The following is a 20,604-nucleotide window of genomic DNA, read 5'->3' as shown; positions in this document are numbered from 1 at the left end:
GCAGGAAGAATGAGCAGTGTTGTAAATATTATCAGGGTGGCACACTGGGTCCCATTGGTATCTCAAATTGTGCAATTCACTGCAAGCAGTGTGTCAGGTCCCGATAAGAGTGCCGTTTACTCGTGAATGCGGTTACACAAATCTTTTCAGTTAAACTACTCTCTTGCTGTTCACTTCAGTACTCGAATTGATAAGTGAAAATGCTCTATGAATTAGCAAAATTTAGAGAGACAACTGATTTTATTTCTTTTGATCAAAAAAAGTTGGTGATGCCTGCAAGGTGAGAAGCAGTCAGGGTTCCTGCCTGGAAGAGGTGGCACTTGAGTCATTTCTCCCCTCCTGGCTTCTGCAGTGCCCCAGCTTTGCTTTAGAGTCACTCCCTTACCATCACCTGAGGACAGAACTAACCCAGAGAGCAGAGCTGAGGTTACCTTTTCTTCAAAGAAAACCTAAACTGGCAGATAAATTTAAGGCAGGAAAAAGTGTTCACATATTCACTACTAAAGGAAAATTGCCTGGGGATTATCTAATGTTACATGATTTCTTCATGCAAAAATGAAGTTGAGAGTCAGTTATGTGACTAAATAAATTAAAGACAGCACCTACTCTGACTTTGCTGAAAGTTGAGTAGGGGAACATTACTCACAGTATATATCCTTCGGGTCAAAATGAAGAAGAATTTTACTTCTGTAAAAGTTCAGAGGCCCCTCGGTATATCATTCATTTGAATTTGGGGTCTCTGACATTGGAAATTTTCTGAAGAACAAGTATTTCCAGGTAACTTGAATCTTTTCTCTGACTCAGGAATGACTGTCGTGCCATTGAAACGGAAGCCACAAATGTTTCTTTTCAAGAAATTGATGAGCACTGTTTGGTTATGCAGAGGTGAGCTTTACAAAGAGGAAGTCGCAAAACCTGTCCTGCTCAGGAGGAGAAGCAGTTTAGGCTCTGCACCTTATTCTAGGATGTTCTCCCAATATTGACAACTTGGAGCATCTGGGAGCTCAAGCTGTCTGGTTTCTGGTGACCTTGGCGTCTTTAGTTTCTGACATCTCAGCCATTCAGCCTTGAGAATAAAGGAGCTAAAGAAATTTCTGCTCATGTTGTATGATCTGGAAGTGTATGGTGGGAAAGGGAGAGAGGAGGATAGATAGGATGGTGGTTGAAGAGACCCAGACCCTGGACCCACAGGTCCCAGGTCTGCCTCTGGCTGCTCTCAGAGCTTTGTCAGATCTTCCCCCTGCTGGTGCTATAGCCCCACTTGTTCTTGAATTCTATGATCTTTATGGTTCACACTGATAACTCTTACACAGTCAGTTTGATTTGGAGGCCTGTTCCACCTTTAAGCTCTTCGTATGAGCATGACTTTCAGGGGTCCCATATTGATTTTGAATCTGATTTCAGTCTCAACCATAGGTTCCAAGGGAAAAGACTAATTAGTAGATTGATGGGGCTCTTCCAGCGAAGCAGCCATATTCTTTGTCTGTTAAGCCAGCTGGCACTGGGAGGAGTTCTCAGGACACAGACAGGGCTGGATAACTGAGAGGATGCAGGTTTGTTAGTGTACGAAGCCTCCTGTGCCTGCCCCTCGTTGGAGGGGGAGACTGGCATCGTTTGTGAAGGGGCCCCCAAGAGGGGTCACAGGCTCACAATGCAAGCAGAAGTCATAAGCATGCCTTTTAGGTGGATGAGCTTTCCGAGACAGCTGTCAAGTGGATTTTGAGCTTCACCTGGTTTAGGGAGACTGAAAGAGGGAACCAAACCAGCCTTGGTGGACAGAATGTAGATAGTGCAGGACCCAGAGCAAAATGCAGAAAACTTGTACTACGTTCATCTGCGGAAATGGGGCTCAGTGACCCAGAATATGGAAAGGACATGGAGATGCTTTGGAGTATGTGTGCGTGTGTGTGTGTGTGCGTGTTTGTGAGTGGATACTTGTATGCATTCAGGATTCCCTAGAGGGATTGCTGCCAGACTGTTGGTCTGTGTTCATCTCTAGCAGGACTTGGTGAAGCTGAGTGGAAAACTCCTCTTTGCCATCTTCTTCTTCTTTGCAGACTTTTCCACATAGCACCCAGGGCTGTGTGTCTTCTAGGGCCCCAGGCAACCCAGAATTTTCTTCCCTGTAAGGGGTTTGCTGGGCTTGTTCTGTCCACCTGCTTAAGCAACTGAGAGTTGTCCTCACAGAGACTTAAGAAACAGGGCTGAAGCACTTTCATCTGGGTTCCCCCACTTGCAACAAGAGATGTCCCTGAGCAGGGAGCCCTCGGGAGCATCCATCACCTGCTTTGTTCAATAGGGATAAGAACTGACCGAGTTGATTCCTGTAAAGTGATCATCACAGTGCTAGTTCACAGTAGCTGCTCAATGAATCTTAGTTCTTATAACTGTGATTATGATTGAATACATCGTGTTCAGCAGTAAGGCACCAAGATCATTTCCCTAAATCGTCAAAGCCAGACTAAAAATCAAGTCCTGTCAGAATCCTCAAAAGATTGAGTCATAAGCTCAGGCCTGAAGGGAAAGAAAACACTGAATATTCAGGATACTGGAGAGTAGGAGAGGGCATCAGGCATGATGGCTCTCACCCTCCGGAAGGTCTGTGTGAAAATGAACACCGTGGGCAGCTCATAGGAGGTATTTAGACTAGAGGAGCCTGAAGAGGTCCATGAAAATGTCCCCATTGCTTGGTCTGCATGGAGGCTGACCAGCTCACGAGCTGACAGGGTGACCTTTTTACTGCCACTAGCCTCCATGCCACCCCACCCCCCCACCCCCACCCGCCTCCATCTCCTGTGCTGGCACTGTGACCAGCATCACAAAAAAAGCAGGGCATGGACCCAGTCCTGTGGCTGCATTCCAGGTCCTTGTCCATCACTTCCTAGCTCTCACTTGGGCCAATTCCTTAACTCCTCTGCATCTCTCTTCTCACCTCTAAATTAGGAAAATCCCGTGTTTGTGAAGCTACATAAGATAAAATAAGTGAACGTGCCAGACACAGTCCTGCCCCAAGAGCAGGGCCCCATCTTCCTTCTAATAGCTGGCAGGCGCATCATTAGACAAAGGTCATGCACAGAAGGCTGGTGGGGGCAAGTCCAGCTGATGGGGGCTGGACTTGAAAGCTCAGTGGGAACTCCCTGCTCCTGGCATCTGGGGACAATGAGAAAGCTCCCTGCTGGCCCTCCTTCAGGCCACAGGGCTGAATTGTCCTGTCCCCCCACTGGGGACAAGCAAACAGTGGGGCTGTCGGCCTGGAAACCACAGGAGCCTGGGTGACAGGAAGCAGTGGCCCACATCAGCCACCACATTTACCAACCCCAAATCCCCCCTTCGCAAAGAAAACCCGAAACTGCCACAAGTTATATCACCCTCTTCACCCTTGGAGAAGGAAATGGCAACCCACTCCAGTGTTCTTGCCTGGAGAATCCCAGGGACGGCGGAGCCTGGTGGGCTGCCGTCTATGGGGTCGCACAGAATCGGACACGACTGAAGCGACTTAGCGGCAGCAGCATATCACCCTCAGGGAAGCTAGATGGGTTTTTCATGTTATTGGGTCAACTTTTTATTCTTCTATCAGTTTTTGTCACTGTTGACCCAGAAGCCCACCATTTCTTCATGAAAGCTTTGGAATTTGCAAAATTCATTTCCTGTGGAAAGTGAATCTGAGCCCTCGACAAGTGTCTCCCCTTCACCTTTCTCCTGCCTGTTTCTCTCCCTTTTCCAGCACAGTGTGAGGATTTAAAGACAGACTGACAGACAGACTGTGTCATAGTTTTTTCTGAGTGCTGAGGGTGGAGCCAGCAAAGTGTAAAGTGAAGGAGGTGAATTGGAGGGCCTGGGAGGGGACACGGACCCTCCAACTTTTGATTTCATGTGCCCTGGGGCCACTGTGCCCAGTTTCCTCACTCATTCACAGCCCATGAACGTCAAGTTCAAGGAAAAAGGCACTAGAGTTTCCCTGTAAGAGCCTTGCTTCCATTACCCCACCACCACCACCAAATCTTACTTCCCTCCCTGATTTTCTGCTTCCGGCTATTTTCATGAAGTCCTTACAGTCCTATGAGTAATAGGTCTTGTTGTAGAAGATGCCCCGAAAGACAGCTGCCATCCGTGTTTACCTTGACTGCACAGCTGAGCCATCTGAGAAGTGCAGTGGACTTGCCCCTACTCACCAGGGTGTAAATGCTACACATCTCAGGCCTAAAGCAAGATTTTTATTTTTAACTACATTTTAATTGGTACTTGGAACCTTCGTCTGATAGATCCTGGCTTTTAGATACTGATTTCATCAAGGGCCCAGTTGTTCGTTTCAGAGGCAACGCCTGTGACTGTGGGAAAGTCCCATCACTGATGTGCAGGACTCAGATCCACTGAGCCTGACCGGTGACATGGTTGGGTGGATGCACGTACCACTTTTCCATGGTAAAGGCATTACTGTAGCAAACTGTTTTCATTATTGCTTGTTTCATGCATGACCTTTGAGCTTTGGGAAGGGAGGGAGAAGATGATGGACTTTAGAAAAGGAAAACCTTCACTCAGACCAGGAACCCCTCAGGAGACACAGGGTTTTGGTAAACAGGAGATGGCAGAGATAATAAAGGAACAGAACAATCCGGAAGTTAAGAAAGAAGTGTGAAAAGTGGGAAGTTAGCTCTTCAGATAAGGCAGAGAAGCCAGTTGAGGAAGGGCAGCTGATAATGAGGGCAGATAAAATGAAACTGCTTCTTCCATCTGAGGAATAAATAAAACATATCCCATGCCCTGGAAATCCCAGCATGGGAGGACAGAGTTTCAAGGCAGATGGAGAGTGCACAGAGGCTGGCGGACCCCTGACCACTGGGCCCTGTGCCTCTTGACTGTGCAGCGACCTTGCCAGCCGAGCTGGACAGCAGTCCCGACTCCTCCATCCTCCCTTTTCCTCAATCAAAATGTATTCATCTGGTGTCTCTCTCTTGATCAAGATCCTTGGGCTCTTGTGGGTTAACAGATCAATCGAATTTATTGCAATTTACTAATTGACTCATATGTCACCTATTTGAGAAAATTATCCATTAATAACCACTTCTCGGCTGTTTGATAACTACTGAATTATTGAATATCTCTGGGTCTCCCATTTCCCTCAAATAAGGGAGGTAGACTTAATAATGTCTAACAGGGAGGTGGTATTTAAGTTGGGGCTTGGCGTGAAAATGGAAGAGGAGGGCTCCAGAGTACCATTTATAAGACAAGGTAGGAGAGGAGGAAGGATGTCTGGAGGAAATGAATGGAGCGGGAACACTGCCTGGTGGGCTGCAAGCAGAGCATAATTATTGCTGCATCCTCGCTGGGTAAGGAAGAGCCGTGTGAAATGTCCCAGAGGAGCCTGGGCTTCCTATTAGTTTATTAATCATCTTGATGGCGATGGAGAGCCTGCATTGATTAAATTCACTAATGATCCTAAACTGAGCATGGGAGTAAATTCCAGAAAGGATGGATTTATAAGGTGAGTGGTAATATTAATCAGTGCATCTTCATGACCAGGGTGGCAGTAAATGAAATAAGATTTGCCGTGATGATGGCGGGGAGGCATACCTGAGGGCAAAGGATAATGAACCCAGTTCCAAACCGGGAAGCTGTTGTTTAGAAAATAATAATGGGGCGTCAGCTCTAAAGTGCAGAGTGAATAATAAATTAAAAACAAGCTTAAAATAAACTCTCATTCTAGGTAACGATCTCCCTCAGCACTTTGGTAGGGGGCTGTCACGGCAAGGGGTAGGGGAACCGGGAATGTGGAAGGCAGATTTGGAAAGAACTTACAAAGGAGGAAATTCACCTGTTACAGGGAAGAAGCTGAGACCTGGGGTGATTAGGGGTGACTGACTAGGTCAGGGGCAGCCACTCTGTCCCCTGCAGGGGTGACAACAGATGGCCCTGCCTTCGGACGACCTGAAGTTATCTGTCTCTCCTTACAGTCTCTGATTACTAGGCTCATGAAATGTTAATCTCTGCATCTCTAACTTCAATCAGAGAGCTAGACGCTGGCACAGCCACAGCGAAAACCAAGATCTCCTGATTTGTCTCTCGCTTTCTTGCTAAGTTTTAAACTCTTCACAGTCAACACTGATGAGAGTTCAGAACACAAAGACATTAGAAGACATTAGAACTGGCTCCACAGTTCTGAGGTGCCCACCGTGGTCTCCAAGTTAGTTTGAGGTCCTCCAACAGCATGAGAAAAAATAAAAATCTCTGAAACTGTGTGTGCAGTAATGTTGGGAAGCCACCTGGAAATAGCAATGCTTTGGGGCCAGTGATTTTTGTGCCTTTGGGGAATAACAAAGCATTAAGACAAAAATCCACCAAATGCAGGTAATCAAAATTAAGCTTCCAGTATGAGCATTTGATGAAATTCATAACCTTGTTGAAAATTCCTTGTGATGGATTTGTGTTTCTCCCATTGGGTCCCCTCTTGGGGAGCAGAGTGGATCTTGATTGTACAGTTGAAGCAACGTTGGTGGGGCGGGGGCCGGGGGGCTGTGTGTGCTGGGTCTGCTTTTTCAGGTTGGGGCCTCAACCTGGGAAGGAGGGGGTTGGGGGAGGGGGAAAGACTGGCCTTGGCCGAACCATGAAGTAGGGGCATTTGGCCTGTTTTCTCAGTTCCTTTTTTCCTTTCAGTTCCCTCTCCCAGGAACGCTCTTGCTGCTCCTCTGGGTCCCAGTAGGGTCATATGAGGGCAGAGCTACAAGGTGGTACTGATCCAGTGGCACAACTCTAGGGGCACCTTTCCCCTTGGGAAACTCAGCAACTCAACAAGGCCGTGCAGACTCAGAACCGTATTCCATCCCTCAGGCCTTCGCTTGTCTTCCCCAGCGTTCCTTGGAAATCTCCCTGCTGTGTCTTTGATCTGGCCTAACATCCACATGGGCCAGTGGGCACTGACCAGGAATGTCCTGCAGAGACACTCGGTAGCCTAAGTGTCTTATTTCTAAATAATAGAAAGTCATAGCATTAGCTGAAAGAAAGAAATCTCTCCTTTAGTACCTGTCATTAACTACCTCATAGGATGCGGTATATGACATGCACAAGGCTTGACAAGCCATAACCACACAGTTAGCTACCAGGATCTCTTAAATGAGTCTTTAATTTGTTCAGGGTTTTAGCTTGTAGCACCCCAGCCACAGTGCTGTAGGGCTGAGAGCTCAGGTGTTGGAGTCAGTCAGCCTGGGTTTGAATTCCTTCTTTGCCACTTTCTGGCCATGCAGAATTAAGCAAACTGTCTAAATGTTCAAAACTTTTTTTTCTCATGTACAAAACAGTTTTGTGGATAGGATTGGTGAAAGGGTGTGTGTAAAGCCTTTGGCTTAGTGCTTAGGGAGGAGCAGGTAGTGAACAATAAATCTTATCTGCTGACATTGTTGTTTCTATTTCACAATAACCTGTGAGGCAGGAGAAGTGGATATTGTCTCCTCAGTTCTGGGAGTCCGAGGATGGGCAGAGAGAAGTGTCTATTCTAGGCTGAACAAGTAGTTAGCATGTGTCAAGGCTAGTATGAAACTTGAGCTTGCTATGGAAGACTCCAGAGTTTTGAGAAACAGTAGTTGTTTTTATTAACTGTCCTTTTCTCTCATACAATGCCCCCCCTGCATGGTCAGGATACACAGGTGACAACGAACACAGGGAATGCATGTTCTAGCTTCATGGTGCAAGACCACCTCTCCAACTTATAGAATCACCATCTGACATAGAGGACAAATGGAAATTTGCCCCTTCATTCAGAGCCACCATCATCACCCTTCTCCGATCCCACAGACAGATACAATGATCACCTTATTTGCCTAGTAAGCTAGTCAATTTAATCATAAACAAAAACATCTGCAGAACCAATATAGGAGTACAGGCGGTGCCCAATCCTAGACATGGAACAACAGACTGGTTCCAAATCGGGAAAGGAATACATCAAGGCTGTATATTATCACCCTGCTTATTTAACTTATATGCAGAGTACATCATGCAAAATGCCGGGCTGGATGAAGCACAAGCTGGAATCAAGATTGCTGGAAGAAATACCAATAACCTCAGATACGCATGACACTGCACTTATGGCAGAAAGTGAAGAACTAAAGAGCCTCTTGATGAAAGTGAAAGAGGAGAGTGAAAAAGTTGGCTTAAAACTCGACATTCAGAAAACTAAAATCATGGCATCTGGTCCCATCAGTTCATGACAAATAGATGGGGAAACAATGGAAATAATGACAGACTTTATTTTTGGGGGGCTCCAAAATCACTGCAGATGGTGACTGCAGCCATGAAATTATAAGATGCTTACTCCTTGGAAAGTTACGACCAACCTAGACAGCATATTAAAAAACAGACATTACTTTGCCAACAAAGGTCCATCTAGTCAAGGCTATGGTTTTTCCAATAGTCAGGTGTGGATGTGAGAGTTGGACTATAAAGAAAGCTGAGCACTGAAGAATTGATGCTTCTGAACTGTGGTATTGGAGAAGATTCTTGGGAGTCCCTTGGACTGCAAGGAGATCCAACCAGTCCATCCTAAAGGAAATCAGTCCTGCATATTCATTGGAAGGACTGATGCTGAAGCTGAAACTCCAATACTTTGGCCACCTTGTGCGAAGCACTGACTCATATGAAAAGACCCTGATGCTGGGAAAGATTGAAGGCGGGAGGAGAAGTGGATGACAGACGATGAGATGGTTGGATGGCATCACCAACTCAATGGACATGAGTTTGAGTAAGCTCTGGGAGTTGGTGATGGACAGGGAGGCCTGGCGTGCTGCAGTCCATGGGGTCGCAAAGAGTCAGACATGACTGAGCAACTGAACAGAACTGAGGTCTGTTTTTTCTGGAGGCCCGGGTCTGAATCCAGATTTTGTGGACCTTGACCTTATTCAGTTTTGGAATCTTCTTTATGAAATGAAACAAAAATAAGAATTCAAAATTAGGTGTGGAAAAATTACAGAAATGGAGACCAGATTAGTAGTTGGCAGGTTAGGAATGAAGGAGGAGAGAGATGAATGTGCGTGTAAAAGGGCACAAAGAGGAACCCTTGTGGTAACAGATACATGAACCTATGCATGGAATAAAATTGCGTAGAACTAAATAACACACACAAATGAGAATCATACATATAGAATCAGTTAAATCTGAATAAGATTGGTGGATTGATTCCTTGCCACTTTTTTTGGGTAGCTTATTGCAGTGCAGGTTTTTAAGAGGTTCCTCCTGAAAGAAACCAAATGAAGTCTACATGAGTTCTTTCAGCGTGTTTCTTTGCAACTGCATATGAATTTATAATTATATCAAAGTTAAAAAAACATATTTTGGAAAAATTGGATAGAAGTGCAATTAGGTAATCTGAAAAAAATAAACAGTCACCAAACTTTGGAAGAGCTTGTGCTCGTGAGAAGCTTGAATGTTTAAACTTCACTGTTCTTATGGTAAATCCACCTCTGGTCAGAAAGGCAGCAAGCCAACTGACAGGATAAGGCATAGCAGAGACAGTGAAAGCATTTCAAGACTCAGAAGTGAACATGTCCACTTTCCAGGAGTATCTGTTACAACCACAAGTAAGGCCACTTGCTTTAAAATAAGCACGAGTTACTCACCCACGTGAATAGGTTGGCTCCACTCACTCCAGAGCCCCGTCGCTCTGCAGACGGGGCTCACTGCTGCTCTCACTTGAATGTAATACTTAGAAACATCATCAGTTATGGTAATGAGTGTATTGGTTGTCATTTTTTCTGTCTAAATGGAAAAAAAAAAAACATGATAAGACTCTTCGGAACATGCTATTTAAATTATGCCAATGACTAGACCAAAAGGCCATATGCAGGTGACTCAGTGTTCAGCAACCAGTTTAAAATCAGTAAGACACACATCATTTAGTGTCTTCTGGATCACTTCAGTATGGATGTGTTGGCAGTCATCCTTCGATGGAAACCTAACAACCAAAATAAATAAAATAGGCAATTGTAAGATCTCAATGATCCATCTGGGTCCAACTGATATTTCCAGAGTGAAAGACTGGAGTGGCCCATAGCAGGATGTGTAACTCCCCTCATCTTGTCCCAAGATATTCTGTAATCACCTAACTACATCCCATGGCTTCCATCACACTCAACAGGTGCCAGCAAAGTGCAGTCTATGACATATCTGGCGTGCTGCCTGTTTTTACAGAAACTGCAAGCTAAGAATGACTTATGTATTTTTCAACAATTGAAAAATATAAAGAGTATTTTGTGACACATGAAAATTACATGAAATTGAAATTTCAGTATCCACAAACGGTTTTACTGGAATGCAGTTATGCCTATTTGCTTGTATCTGTGGCAGAGCTGAGTAATTTTGGCAAAAGCAGCACGGTCTACAAAGCCTAAAATATCTCCTCTGTGACCTTTTACTGTAAAAGCTTGCTGATCCCTGTTTCAATGTGTCACTCCCAGCCGCGGGTGGGGAGGAGAAGTGACGGGTGGAGGGTGCATAAGGAAGTAGAAAAGAGCAGGGCCCTTGAATCTAGGAAAAGGGGGCTTGAATCCTAGCTCTAACCTCTAACTAAATGCAGAGCAAGTTGCTTGACCTCTCTGAGCCTCAGTTTTCTCATCTGTAAAATAGGAATAATACCATCAATCCAATGGATTATCAAATAAAGAAGCCCTAACTTTGTAAAGGCCAAGCTTAAAAATATTTGGGTTGAATCACATTAAAACTATCATTTTAAAACTATCACATTAAAACTATGAACAATCCATTTTTGATATGCAAAAACAACCATTTTGGGTATTCCAACCTAGTAATATACACTCAGTAAATTCCAATTTGTCATAGGCAACATAGACTAACATTGTATAGTGTTGAATTGAGGCTGTTTTCTCACAAAGCCTTCTATATTCCCTCTGCTGCTCAGTGTCTTCACCATGCAGCTAATTCCCTCTGCCCCAAACCAAGTTTATGTCCCTGGGGCCTCCACGTTACATACTCCTGGATATATTTCTCCCTTCCTTGTCTCTACTCTAAAAACACTGCCATTTTACGTCTCATCAATTTTTGCTTGGACCATTACAGTAGCCATGAGACTGCTATTTCTATCTCCACATGTTCTCTCTACCCATACCCAGCTTTTATGCTGCTACCAAAATAATTCTGCATTTCTCCATATGTGTTCACATTTCTCTATGGAGTAAAACACTCCAGTGGCTTCCATTGCTAATGGCCATGGTTTTAAAAGGAGAAACTACTTTTTCCAAGCAAAATCTTAGAGTCATTCTGGGAGAAGTCCTAATGTCAGAGCTAGAGTTATGATTCCAGTGTTGGTCTTATGTCCAGCTGACTGAATTACTGCCACTTGGCTGAAGGAACCATGTTCTCTCAAGCCTTGGTTACTCCTCCTGCCTAGGGCCCTGACCACTCCAAGTGTGTTGGAGGACTGGCGTGAGGGAGGGCTGTTTGTTGTGGTCCTCAATGAGGAAATATACAAATGGAGACAATAATTTGGGAGCTCTCATAGCAATTTGACATTACCATGGCATCCAAGCTCAGGATCACTGGGCTTGTCTTAGGCTATACTTGATTTTTCTAGCAAATCATACCAGTATATGGGGGATTAGAAATTTTAAAAAGAAAGCCAGTTTTTTGCCATATTTACCTGGGCAAGTGCTGGCTAAAGTCCTCCTCTGCTTCTCCCACTAGACAGGTTTCTATTCATCCTTCAAAATTCTGTTCGGTTCTTCTCCCTAAAGTGGAGGCCCTGGAGCTTGCTTTGTTGCCTCCCTGCTTTGTATCCACGTGACCTCTTGGTCAGGCAGCTCTGAGACTGGGCGAGTGCATCCTGCAGACCAGGCCCCTTGAGAGCAGAAACAGCGCCTATTTGTCCACCTCCCACTAAGAAGCCAGCTTGTAAAAAATCTTTGTTAAACTAATTGAATTTGCAAGGCAGGAGTTTGAATCCTGACTCCTCCAATTTTTTACTTTGCTCTGTGATGTTGGGCAACTTACTTAATCTCTCTACGTCTCACTTTCCTGTAAGATGGGAATGATCATTGTATAATTGTATAATAGAGAAACTGTAAGTATAACAAGGGCCTTTCCTGGTGGCTCAGTTGGTAAAGAATCTGCCTGCAATGCAGGGGACCCTATTTTCCGTCTCTGGCTCAGGAACATCCCCTGAAGAAGGAAATAGCCACCCACTCCACTTCTTGCCTGGAAAATTCTATGGACAGAGGAGCCAGGCAGGCTACAGTCCATGGGGTCACAAGAGTCAGATATGACTGAGCAATTAAACCAGGTACTAACAAAGCTTAACTTATAGTTGATGCTTAATAAATATTGACTTTCACTCAGCTCCTTTCCCCTTGAACTTTTTGTCCTTTAGGGCTAATGAGGTGGCGTTTTTTTTTTAAGTTGTGGTAAAACACACATAACAAAAAGTTACCATCTTAACCATTTTTAAGTGTGTAGTTCAGCAGTAAAAGTACATTCACATTGTGCAGCCCATCTCCTTTTGCCTGTTGTGAGTAATACTGCTGTGAACATGGTTGTTCAAAGGTCTTTGAGACCCTGCTTTCAATTTTTTTGGATATGTACCCAGAAGTAGAATTGTTGGGTCATATGATAATTCTATTTTTAATTTTTGAGAAATCCCCGTACTGTTTTCCATAGCAGCTGCACCATTTCCCCAACAGTGCTAATGAACTTTTATCTGATCCTTCACATTATTTTCAACCCAAAATAGGTCCTTTCAAGACAAAAAACCAGTAAGGTTTGATTTATTTTTACAAACTGAGATAGACATAAGTTACCTTTGACTTTGTTAGTTCCAGGCTATAACCAGAGCTGTCAAATGGACAAGATTTTTTTTTTTTTTTAAAGAAATCTGTCATCAAATAATGGAATGATTGGAATCATTACCTGAAAATATCCTTTCTTTGCATTGTAAATTTTCACCTCATAATCAAAGCAGTGGCTTGGAAAAGCAGAAACTGGTTTTTCCCAGTGGATAGAGAGACAGGTTCCTTTGATCTCTGCTGTGACGTTCGCTGGAGGATTTACTCGATCTGTGTTAGAGAACAAGAGCTCAGTGATCATGGTTGGTTAAGTCCAGTCCACCCACATTTCTCAAGGTATTTCTAAGCTACATATTCTCAAGTATTTTCCTCCAGCATTTAACCAACAAATCTGCAAGCCGCAGAACTCCGGCAGCTCACATCTGACTCCCATCTTACAGCTATAGGAGAGAGATCTCCTATAAACCTCAAAAATTCCAACTTAAACGGTCTCAAATGGTTGAATGCCCTTTCCTTCAGCTTATTAAGGCCCACCCCACCACCCATTTTTACTTCCTGAGTTGGGCCGACCTAAGGGTAAACCTGTTCCTGGAGAGAAGGTGTCCTGGAGACCCAACTAAGCCCTGTGCTATGGAACAGGTGTGTGGCTGGGCTGATCACTTCCCCTTTCTGGGCCTCAGTTTTTATTTTATTTTGGTTTGTGTATCTTGTTTTCGTTTGTTGTGAGGATTTGGTTTTTTCTTACAGAAAAAGAATGGGTTGGGCTAAATTTGTCTTTGCTTATAACTCCATAATTCTTTCCCCTGAGATCTCACTTGATTGTTTTATGGCCGCTTGATATGGGTGGAAATTATTTCTAAGTGATGGACTTGTCTAAAGTTATGTGACTTGGATCTCACAATTACTGAATCATAGGGACAAACTAAGAATGGGGCCCACTGGCTCCAGTGCCTGCCATCCCCTAAGCCAAAACGTTTTTCACCAAGAGAACATTTATTTCTTTTAGTAATATGAGGAATTGGTCTCAATAAAATGAAAATCATACAAGAAAATAAATGCCCATAGTCTGTCCCAGGCTGTGTCCATTTTCATATTAATATCATTGTTTCATAGGTCTCTCTCAGTATTTTTTATTACCTATTTTAATGAAAGTGACATTTTTAGGTCATCTAATATGACCTAAAATATGCTATTGAAATATGCTATTGAAGAGAATTGTATAACCTCTTTAGCAAGTACTCTGATTCTTTAAACAAAGTTATACTCCACTTGATACACATATGGATGATGGACAAGTAGAAACAAATATGTATGTCACAAACCACATCCTTTAAATAATAACATTTTGCATATTTATTGGATACTTAGGCCAGGCACCATTCTAAACACTTTATAATTATTAACATACTTAATTGTCACCAAGACCTTGTAGGAAGAACTGATTTCTCCTCATATTTCAGGTGAAAAGCCTGAGGCACAGAGAAATGACCAGCTTGTCTGAGGTCACTCAGCGAGGGGGTGGAGAAGCTGGGATCCACAGTCTGCACTGATAACCCCGCGTCACGGAAACCGTGAACATTGAGAGTCAGAAGTGCTCTGTGAAGGGCTCCCGATGAGTTTCATTAGTACAAATATTTAGGATGAGGGAGAAGATCTTAGTTTTGAAAAGTGAACAAGCAGAAGCTTAGCTCATATGCTTCAGTCAGAGAATCACATGGTGAGGGAGATCCACTAACCCAAGAACACCCAGAGGAGAGAGTCCAGAGGGTGGAGGACTGGGAGAGGAATGCATGAGAAGTTGGGGGCCAGTGGTTTGGGGAAGAGAGAGCTCAGGATGAGAAACCTGGCTGCCTTTGGATAGCTGAGGGACCTTCTTGTGGAGACGGAGTCAGACTTGTTTGGGGGTGATGCCAACCCGTCACAGGATCCGTGGGCAGACATTTCACAAGACCAGCCAGAGCTGCTGAGTGGTGGTCTGGGCTTCTTTCAGCAGTGAGCTCACTTTCCCTGGATTCTCAGCTAGGGTGGATTTTATTCCCTGCGGGACATTTTGAAATGTCTGGGGAATTACTAGGACCAACAAGGACCTACTGTATAGCACACAGAACTCTGCTCAATGTTATGTGGCAACCTGTGTGGGAGAGGAGTTTGGAGAACAGATATAGGTGTATGTATGGCTGAGTCACTGCCGTGCCCTGAAATTGTCACAGCATTGTTGATTGGCTCTACTCCAATGTAAAATCAAAAGTTAAAAAAAAGAGAGGAGTAAGTTTTAGAGATCTGCTGTTCAGCATTGTCCCTATAGCCACCAATACTGTATTGTGCACCAAAGAGTTGCAGGGTAAATCTCATGTTACCTCTTACCTCTCTTACCTCAATAAAACTAAAATTAAAAAAAGTAATGATCATTAGGTATTGAGGTTAAAAAAAAGCCTAAAAAATTTTTTATTGTCACAAGTTGAGAATGGGGGTGGATTGCTATTGGCGTCTAGCAGGTAGAGACCAGGGCTGCTCCTGAACACCTTGTAAAGCACAGGACAGCCCCACAGACACTTCTTCGGCCAGATAATATGAGTAGCGCCGAGGCCGAGAAACCTTGACCCTGTGGTTTTTAAGCAGGAGCCATATGGCCGTTCAGTATTAGATAAGTAGCCAAACTAGGTGATATTTATAAACCCTCCCATGGCTGAGATTCTGCAGTTCAGTTATTCTGGTTTTGTGTCAAGCCTGTCTTACCAATGGCATGAAGGGCAAAGAGCTGATCAAAAGGCTTGATCGCAGCTTCCTTGCTGGAGCCGTTAACATATACTGCAAGGTAGTCTCGCCCTTTGCTATTGATGAAAGTCCTGGGAAACCAGCAGGCAACATGTCTCTGCAGGTCGTCTTTGCTGTATTCCTGACATTCTTCAATCCAAGAGCGATACCTATATTGGAACACTCATAAGTTTTTAAGGCTGGAGGAAACAACCCATTCACATAAGTGAAAATCGATACTAACCTATAGTAGAGGAAGTACTGTGTATCGTCAGGGGCGTCCTTGCCAACAAGCCAGGTGCAGTGAAGAGAAACTTGGTATGGTCGTAAGTGTGTGTAATTATCTGCCTTCGTGTTTGTGGTGCAAGTTAAATTCACAATCTCGGTTCCAGGAGACCCTAGATGGTCAAAAATTGGAGAAAAAATAGCAGATATACATAGACATGAATTGTTTCACATTTTGCTGTGCAGTGGAAAGTAACACAACATTGTAAGTTAATTCTATTCCAACAATTTTTTTTTTTTTTTAAAGAGCAAAGCATTGCCACGATAGCTTTTGATAGTTTCTTTTAAACCTGTAGGGATTGGGGACATCAAAAAGTAATTGTCATCACACAGTTATAGAAACCTATTTGCAAAAGGTCAGCCTTCTGGGGGATGAACTAAAATGACTAAGCCCTACTCTCTGACTTCAAAAGTTTTGCAGCTTCTTTGCAGGGAGGGTTTATATGTGATAGATATCAGAATTCAAGAGCAGTGTGATATATTGTCATTCAGAACTTGGTATACAGCAGCCTCAGGGTTCTGATGCTCCATCGTCAATAACTAGTTATGACTGAGAGAGCTAGTTGAAGAAGGTCTCCAATGCCACTTTGCATCAGAGAATGAAGTGTTTCATTAGGTACTATCCAAATGCTTCATGAATAACAGAGATTGCTGCTCAAAAGGAAAGTAGTTTTGGCAACATTGCAAAAGAACACTGCCTCTTTGGAGACTCAGTACACACACTAGTGTATTAAAGTCTACTTTAGGTCACCATAGAGCATTGAGTAGAGCTCCCTGGGCTATAGAATGTGTTCTCATTAGTTGTCTGTTTTATATGTAGTGGTGTATATATGTCAACCCCAGTCTCCAATTCACCCTACTCCCTCTTCCCCTTTGGTATGTTTGTTCTCAATATCCGTGTCTCTATTCTGCTTTGCAGATAAGTTCATCTGTACCATCTTTGTAGGTTCCACATGTGTGGTGCTTGGTTGCTCAGTTGTGACCCCGTGGACTTTAGCCCTCCATGATCCTCTGTCCATGAAATTCTCCAGGCAAGAATAATGAAGGGGGTTGCCATTTCCTTCTTAATATATGATACTTGTTTTTCTCTTTCTGACTTACTTCACTCTGTTTGACAGTAGGTCCATCCACATCACTGCAAATGGCACACTTTGGCTCCTTTTTTATTGCTGAGTAATATTCCATTGTGTATATGTATCACATCTTCTTTATCCATTTCTCTATTGATGGACATTTAGGTGGCATCTGTGCCCTGGCTATTGTAAATAGTGCTGCAGTGAACATTGGGTTGCATGTATCTTTTTGAAATACAATTTTCTCCAAGTATATGCTCAGGAATAGAATTGCTGGGTCATAGGGTAACTCTATTTTTAGTGTTTTGAGGAACCTCCATACTGTTCTCCATAGTGGTTGTATTAATTTATATTCCCACCAGTAGAGTAGGAGGGTTCCCTTTTCTCCACATTCTCTCCAGCGTTTATGTATATATTTTTTGATGATGACTGTTATGGCCAGTGTGAGATGATACCTTGTTGTAGTTTTGATTTGCATTTCTCGTAATAATTAGTGATGTTGATCATCTTTTTATATGTTTGTTGGCCATCTTTAGGTCTTTGGAGAAATTTCTATTTATGTCTTCTGCTCATTTTTTGATTGGGTTGTTTGTCTTTTTGATATTGAGCCTCATTGTTTGTTTGTATATTTTGGAGATTAACCCCTGTCAGTTGCTGTGTGGGCAGATATTTCCCCCATTCTGAGGATTGTCTTTTTGACTTGTGTATGGTTTCCTTTACTATGCAAAAGCTTTTAAGTTTCATTGGATCCCATTTGTTTACTTTTGTTTTTATTTTCATTACTCTGGGAGGTGGGTCAAAAAAGATCTTGCTGCAGTTTATGTCAAAGAGTATTCTGCCTGTGTTCTGGTCTAAGAACTTTTTAGTGTCTGACTTTACATCTAGGTCTTTAATCAACTTTGAATTTATTTGGGGGCTATATGTATATGTGTGGCTAATTCACTTTGCTGTACAATACTGTGTTTCTGCTGTACAGCAATGTATATGTATGCAAGTATATATGTATGTGTATATATGTGAATATGTGTATATATATATGTACGGTGTGTGCGCATATACACACGCACACACACTTGTGCGTGCATGCTTGGTTGCTCAATCGTGTCTGACTCTTTGTGACCCTCATGGACTGTAGCCCACCAGACTCCTCTGTCCATGGAATTTTTCAGGCAAGAATACTGGAGTGGATTGCCATGCCTTCCTTGATGGGATCTTCCAGACCCAGTGATCGAACCTGAGTCTCCTGTGGCTCCTGCATTGGCAGGCAGATTCTTTACCACTGTGCCACCTGGGAAGCCCTTATATATGTATACATATGCATACACACACATACGCACATAACTTCATATATACACACATATATGTGTGTGTGTATATGTGCATATATACTCTCTCCAGGCACTAAATGACCAGATAATCGGTGCGAAGTAGAGTTTAGAGTTTCTGAGGTCTGCTGCTCTCCCAGTTTCCTTCTAAGAAATGATGTGGTGTGAATTCAGTCTGATTCAAGGCAGAAATAATGAAGTTTTCATTAGTGTTACCCCACATCAGTGTGCTCAGAGAGCAGTTGAGGTTGCAGAAATGTAATTCTGAAAGGCTTGTTACAGGCCCACTCCAGTTACTCACTGCAGGGAGGTGGAAATGTGCTTTAGTGTACAGCAGATGCCGACTTGTATTTGTGGTCTTCTGTCTGCCGTCTGTCTGCCTCAGATTAGTCTCTGCCTGTAACATCAAGCCTATTGTGAACTGGCCGCCGTATAGTCCATACATCATGTTCTACCGAGTAAATGGGAAGATCTTCATGACGCTGCTCTTGGTCACACGTACGATGCGGGAGGCATGGCCTTTTCATGCAATGATGTGATGAGAGGATAGTATGACTATTAGCCACAGCTAGACTGGCCAAGGCCATTGTTGCTATGTGCACACACACACATCCCAAGACTCGGTGGCCTGTTCTCCCCTTTTCTTTCTCTGTTCTCTGTGTGTGTGTGTTTTCAAGGTTTGAATTGTAAGTGTCACTGGTTTTAAGTATTAGAAACTCCAGCTTTCCACAGAAGGACCATATAGACATAATAGGTGTTAATCTCTTTCCTCGTGGCACTCAAGTTATCCAGTCTCATGGCTTCTGTGAACTGTCAGCACAGTTTTCTTCAATTTCATTTGAGAGGTCATAGAATTATAAACAAACCCACCAGTGTAACAGGGAACACTATGTCTGAAGCACATGCTACTTGTATGCTGGTGCGGGAAAGCAGGAGACTCTGCCCTGCCCACAGGGAAATGCAGTCCAGCATGGCAGGGTTAACATCTATTTATTGTGAAAGATAAAGAATGTCATGTTGTGTGTTGTGCCACATGAGTAGCACAGCATCCCTGAATGAGTTCTGAGAGGAACAGCATCCCTCCGTGCATCGGATGGAAAAAAGGGGGCTTCCCAGCGCAGGTACGATTTGATTTGGGCTTTGAAGTATAGGAAGAATTCAGAAAAGCAGGCAGAAGAGGTAAGCTCAGGGCAGTGAGGGCTCAGAGGCAGGAATGTGCTGGTGTGTAGGGGTCATGAATGGAAGTCATTTGAGAAGAGCAGAGGATTCATGTAGGGAGCGAGTGGAAAGATGTCCTAGAACCCAATTATGAGAGACCTCAGCTTTTGTTTACGACTCCCTGTTGTCTGAGCCTGGGAGGGAGAAGAATTCTCAGTGTTTTCAGGGAGCTGCTGGATGGGATTGACTGGGTTACACACACTAAGTGATCTCAGTCTTGCAGAGGACATGGATGAGGTAAAAGAATACTGTAGGGACTAGTGACTAACTTACAGAGAAAAGCAAGGTGTGTTCCTTTCCTGACTTTCCCGCGTTTACAAAAGTCTGAAATTTAAAACCAGGCTCTCAGAGACCTGCCTTACCTGGTGGGGCTTTAAGTTCCGCAGAAACCCAGCTGCTGGCTTGTAGGGAGTGGTCATTCCAGGGCACTGTCTGCACACTTGCTGAAAAGCCTTTGTGAAGGATGGTTACGAGGCTGCTCTCAGTGTTCCTGGTTTCGTACTAAAAATAAAACCCACAAGTCATGATATGTAAAGGGGAAATGACCTTCAGAGAACTGTTTAATCAAATAGGAGTTTTCTTCTACTTTTTAAATGGCATGCAAACACAATGCAGTGCAGTCATTCTGCTAGAAAAAAATCAAACCCAGTGTTTCAAGGTTATGTTCTTATCCCTAAACTCATCAGTCAAGTTGTACACGTTAAATAGGTGCAGCTTTTTACCAAAAATAAAGTGGTTTTAAAAATGAATAAACAAATTGCCTAGTTCTAGATTGGTGCACGTTTTAAAAATGCATAATGAAATGTAGAAAATAATCATTCAAGGATACCTGAATAACTGCTTCTTATGAAAACAAGCAAAATACTACCGTTCAGGCTCCATTTTCCTTTGGCCACCATCTCTGGCTCCAATCTCCTCCCCAGAGGTAAGTTTTTGAGAGAGAATTCTCTAGAATTCCATATTGACTGACATAGTGAGTACTGCTTCTCCCTTCGTTTGATTTATTGCACATCAGCTCAGTACCTGGTGCTTTACTATATCCCTGCAGTGAACTTGGGGCTCTGGGATGTTAAGTGACTGATGGAAGGTAGTAAAGGCAGGAAGTGGCTGAACTGGGATTTGAATTTGACCTCTTCCGTTAGGTACAATGGCCCCTCTCCTCTTTTGCTTGGT

The 20,604-nt window shown here is 43.5% G+C and overlaps 2 protein-coding genes across 2 annotated transcripts in view; one reads left to right on the top strand and one right to left on the bottom strand.

The window, feature by feature from the left end:
• Positions 1–20,604, top strand: part of TRNT1 (tRNA nucleotidyl transferase 1) — an 89,235-nt gene that overhangs the window by 17,337 nt on the left and 51,294 nt on the right. The gene's annotated exons all lie outside the window — the stretch shown is intronic.
• The window catches only part of IL5RA (interleukin 5 receptor subunit alpha), a 40,908-nt gene that overhangs the window by 11,903 nt on the left and 8,401 nt on the right, over positions 1–20,604 (bottom strand). The window contains exons 5-9 of the mRNA XM_081528704.1: positions 19,794–19,932; positions 15,775–15,928; positions 15,513–15,700; positions 12,901–13,046; positions 9,603–9,741 (exon numbers count right to left, since the gene is read on the bottom strand). Of these exons, the coding sequence (XP_081384830.1) occupies positions 9,603–9,741; positions 12,901–13,046; positions 15,513–15,700; positions 15,775–15,928; positions 19,794–19,932 (766 nt within the window). The remainder of the gene's footprint in view (positions 1–9,602; positions 9,742–12,900; positions 13,047–15,512; positions 15,701–15,774; positions 15,929–19,793; positions 19,933–20,604) is intronic.

This window comes from Giraffa tippelskirchi, chromosome 9, assembly GCF_054371585.1.
Source record: "Giraffa tippelskirchi isolate mGirTip1 chromosome 9, T2T-mGirTip1v1.2.pri, whole genome shotgun sequence".
Classification (NCBI taxonomy): Eukaryota; Metazoa; Chordata; class Mammalia; order Artiodactyla; family Giraffidae; genus Giraffa; species Giraffa tippelskirchi.
The sequence above is the reverse complement of the archived record's forward strand: the minus strand, read 5'-3'. Positions and strand labels throughout refer to the sequence as shown.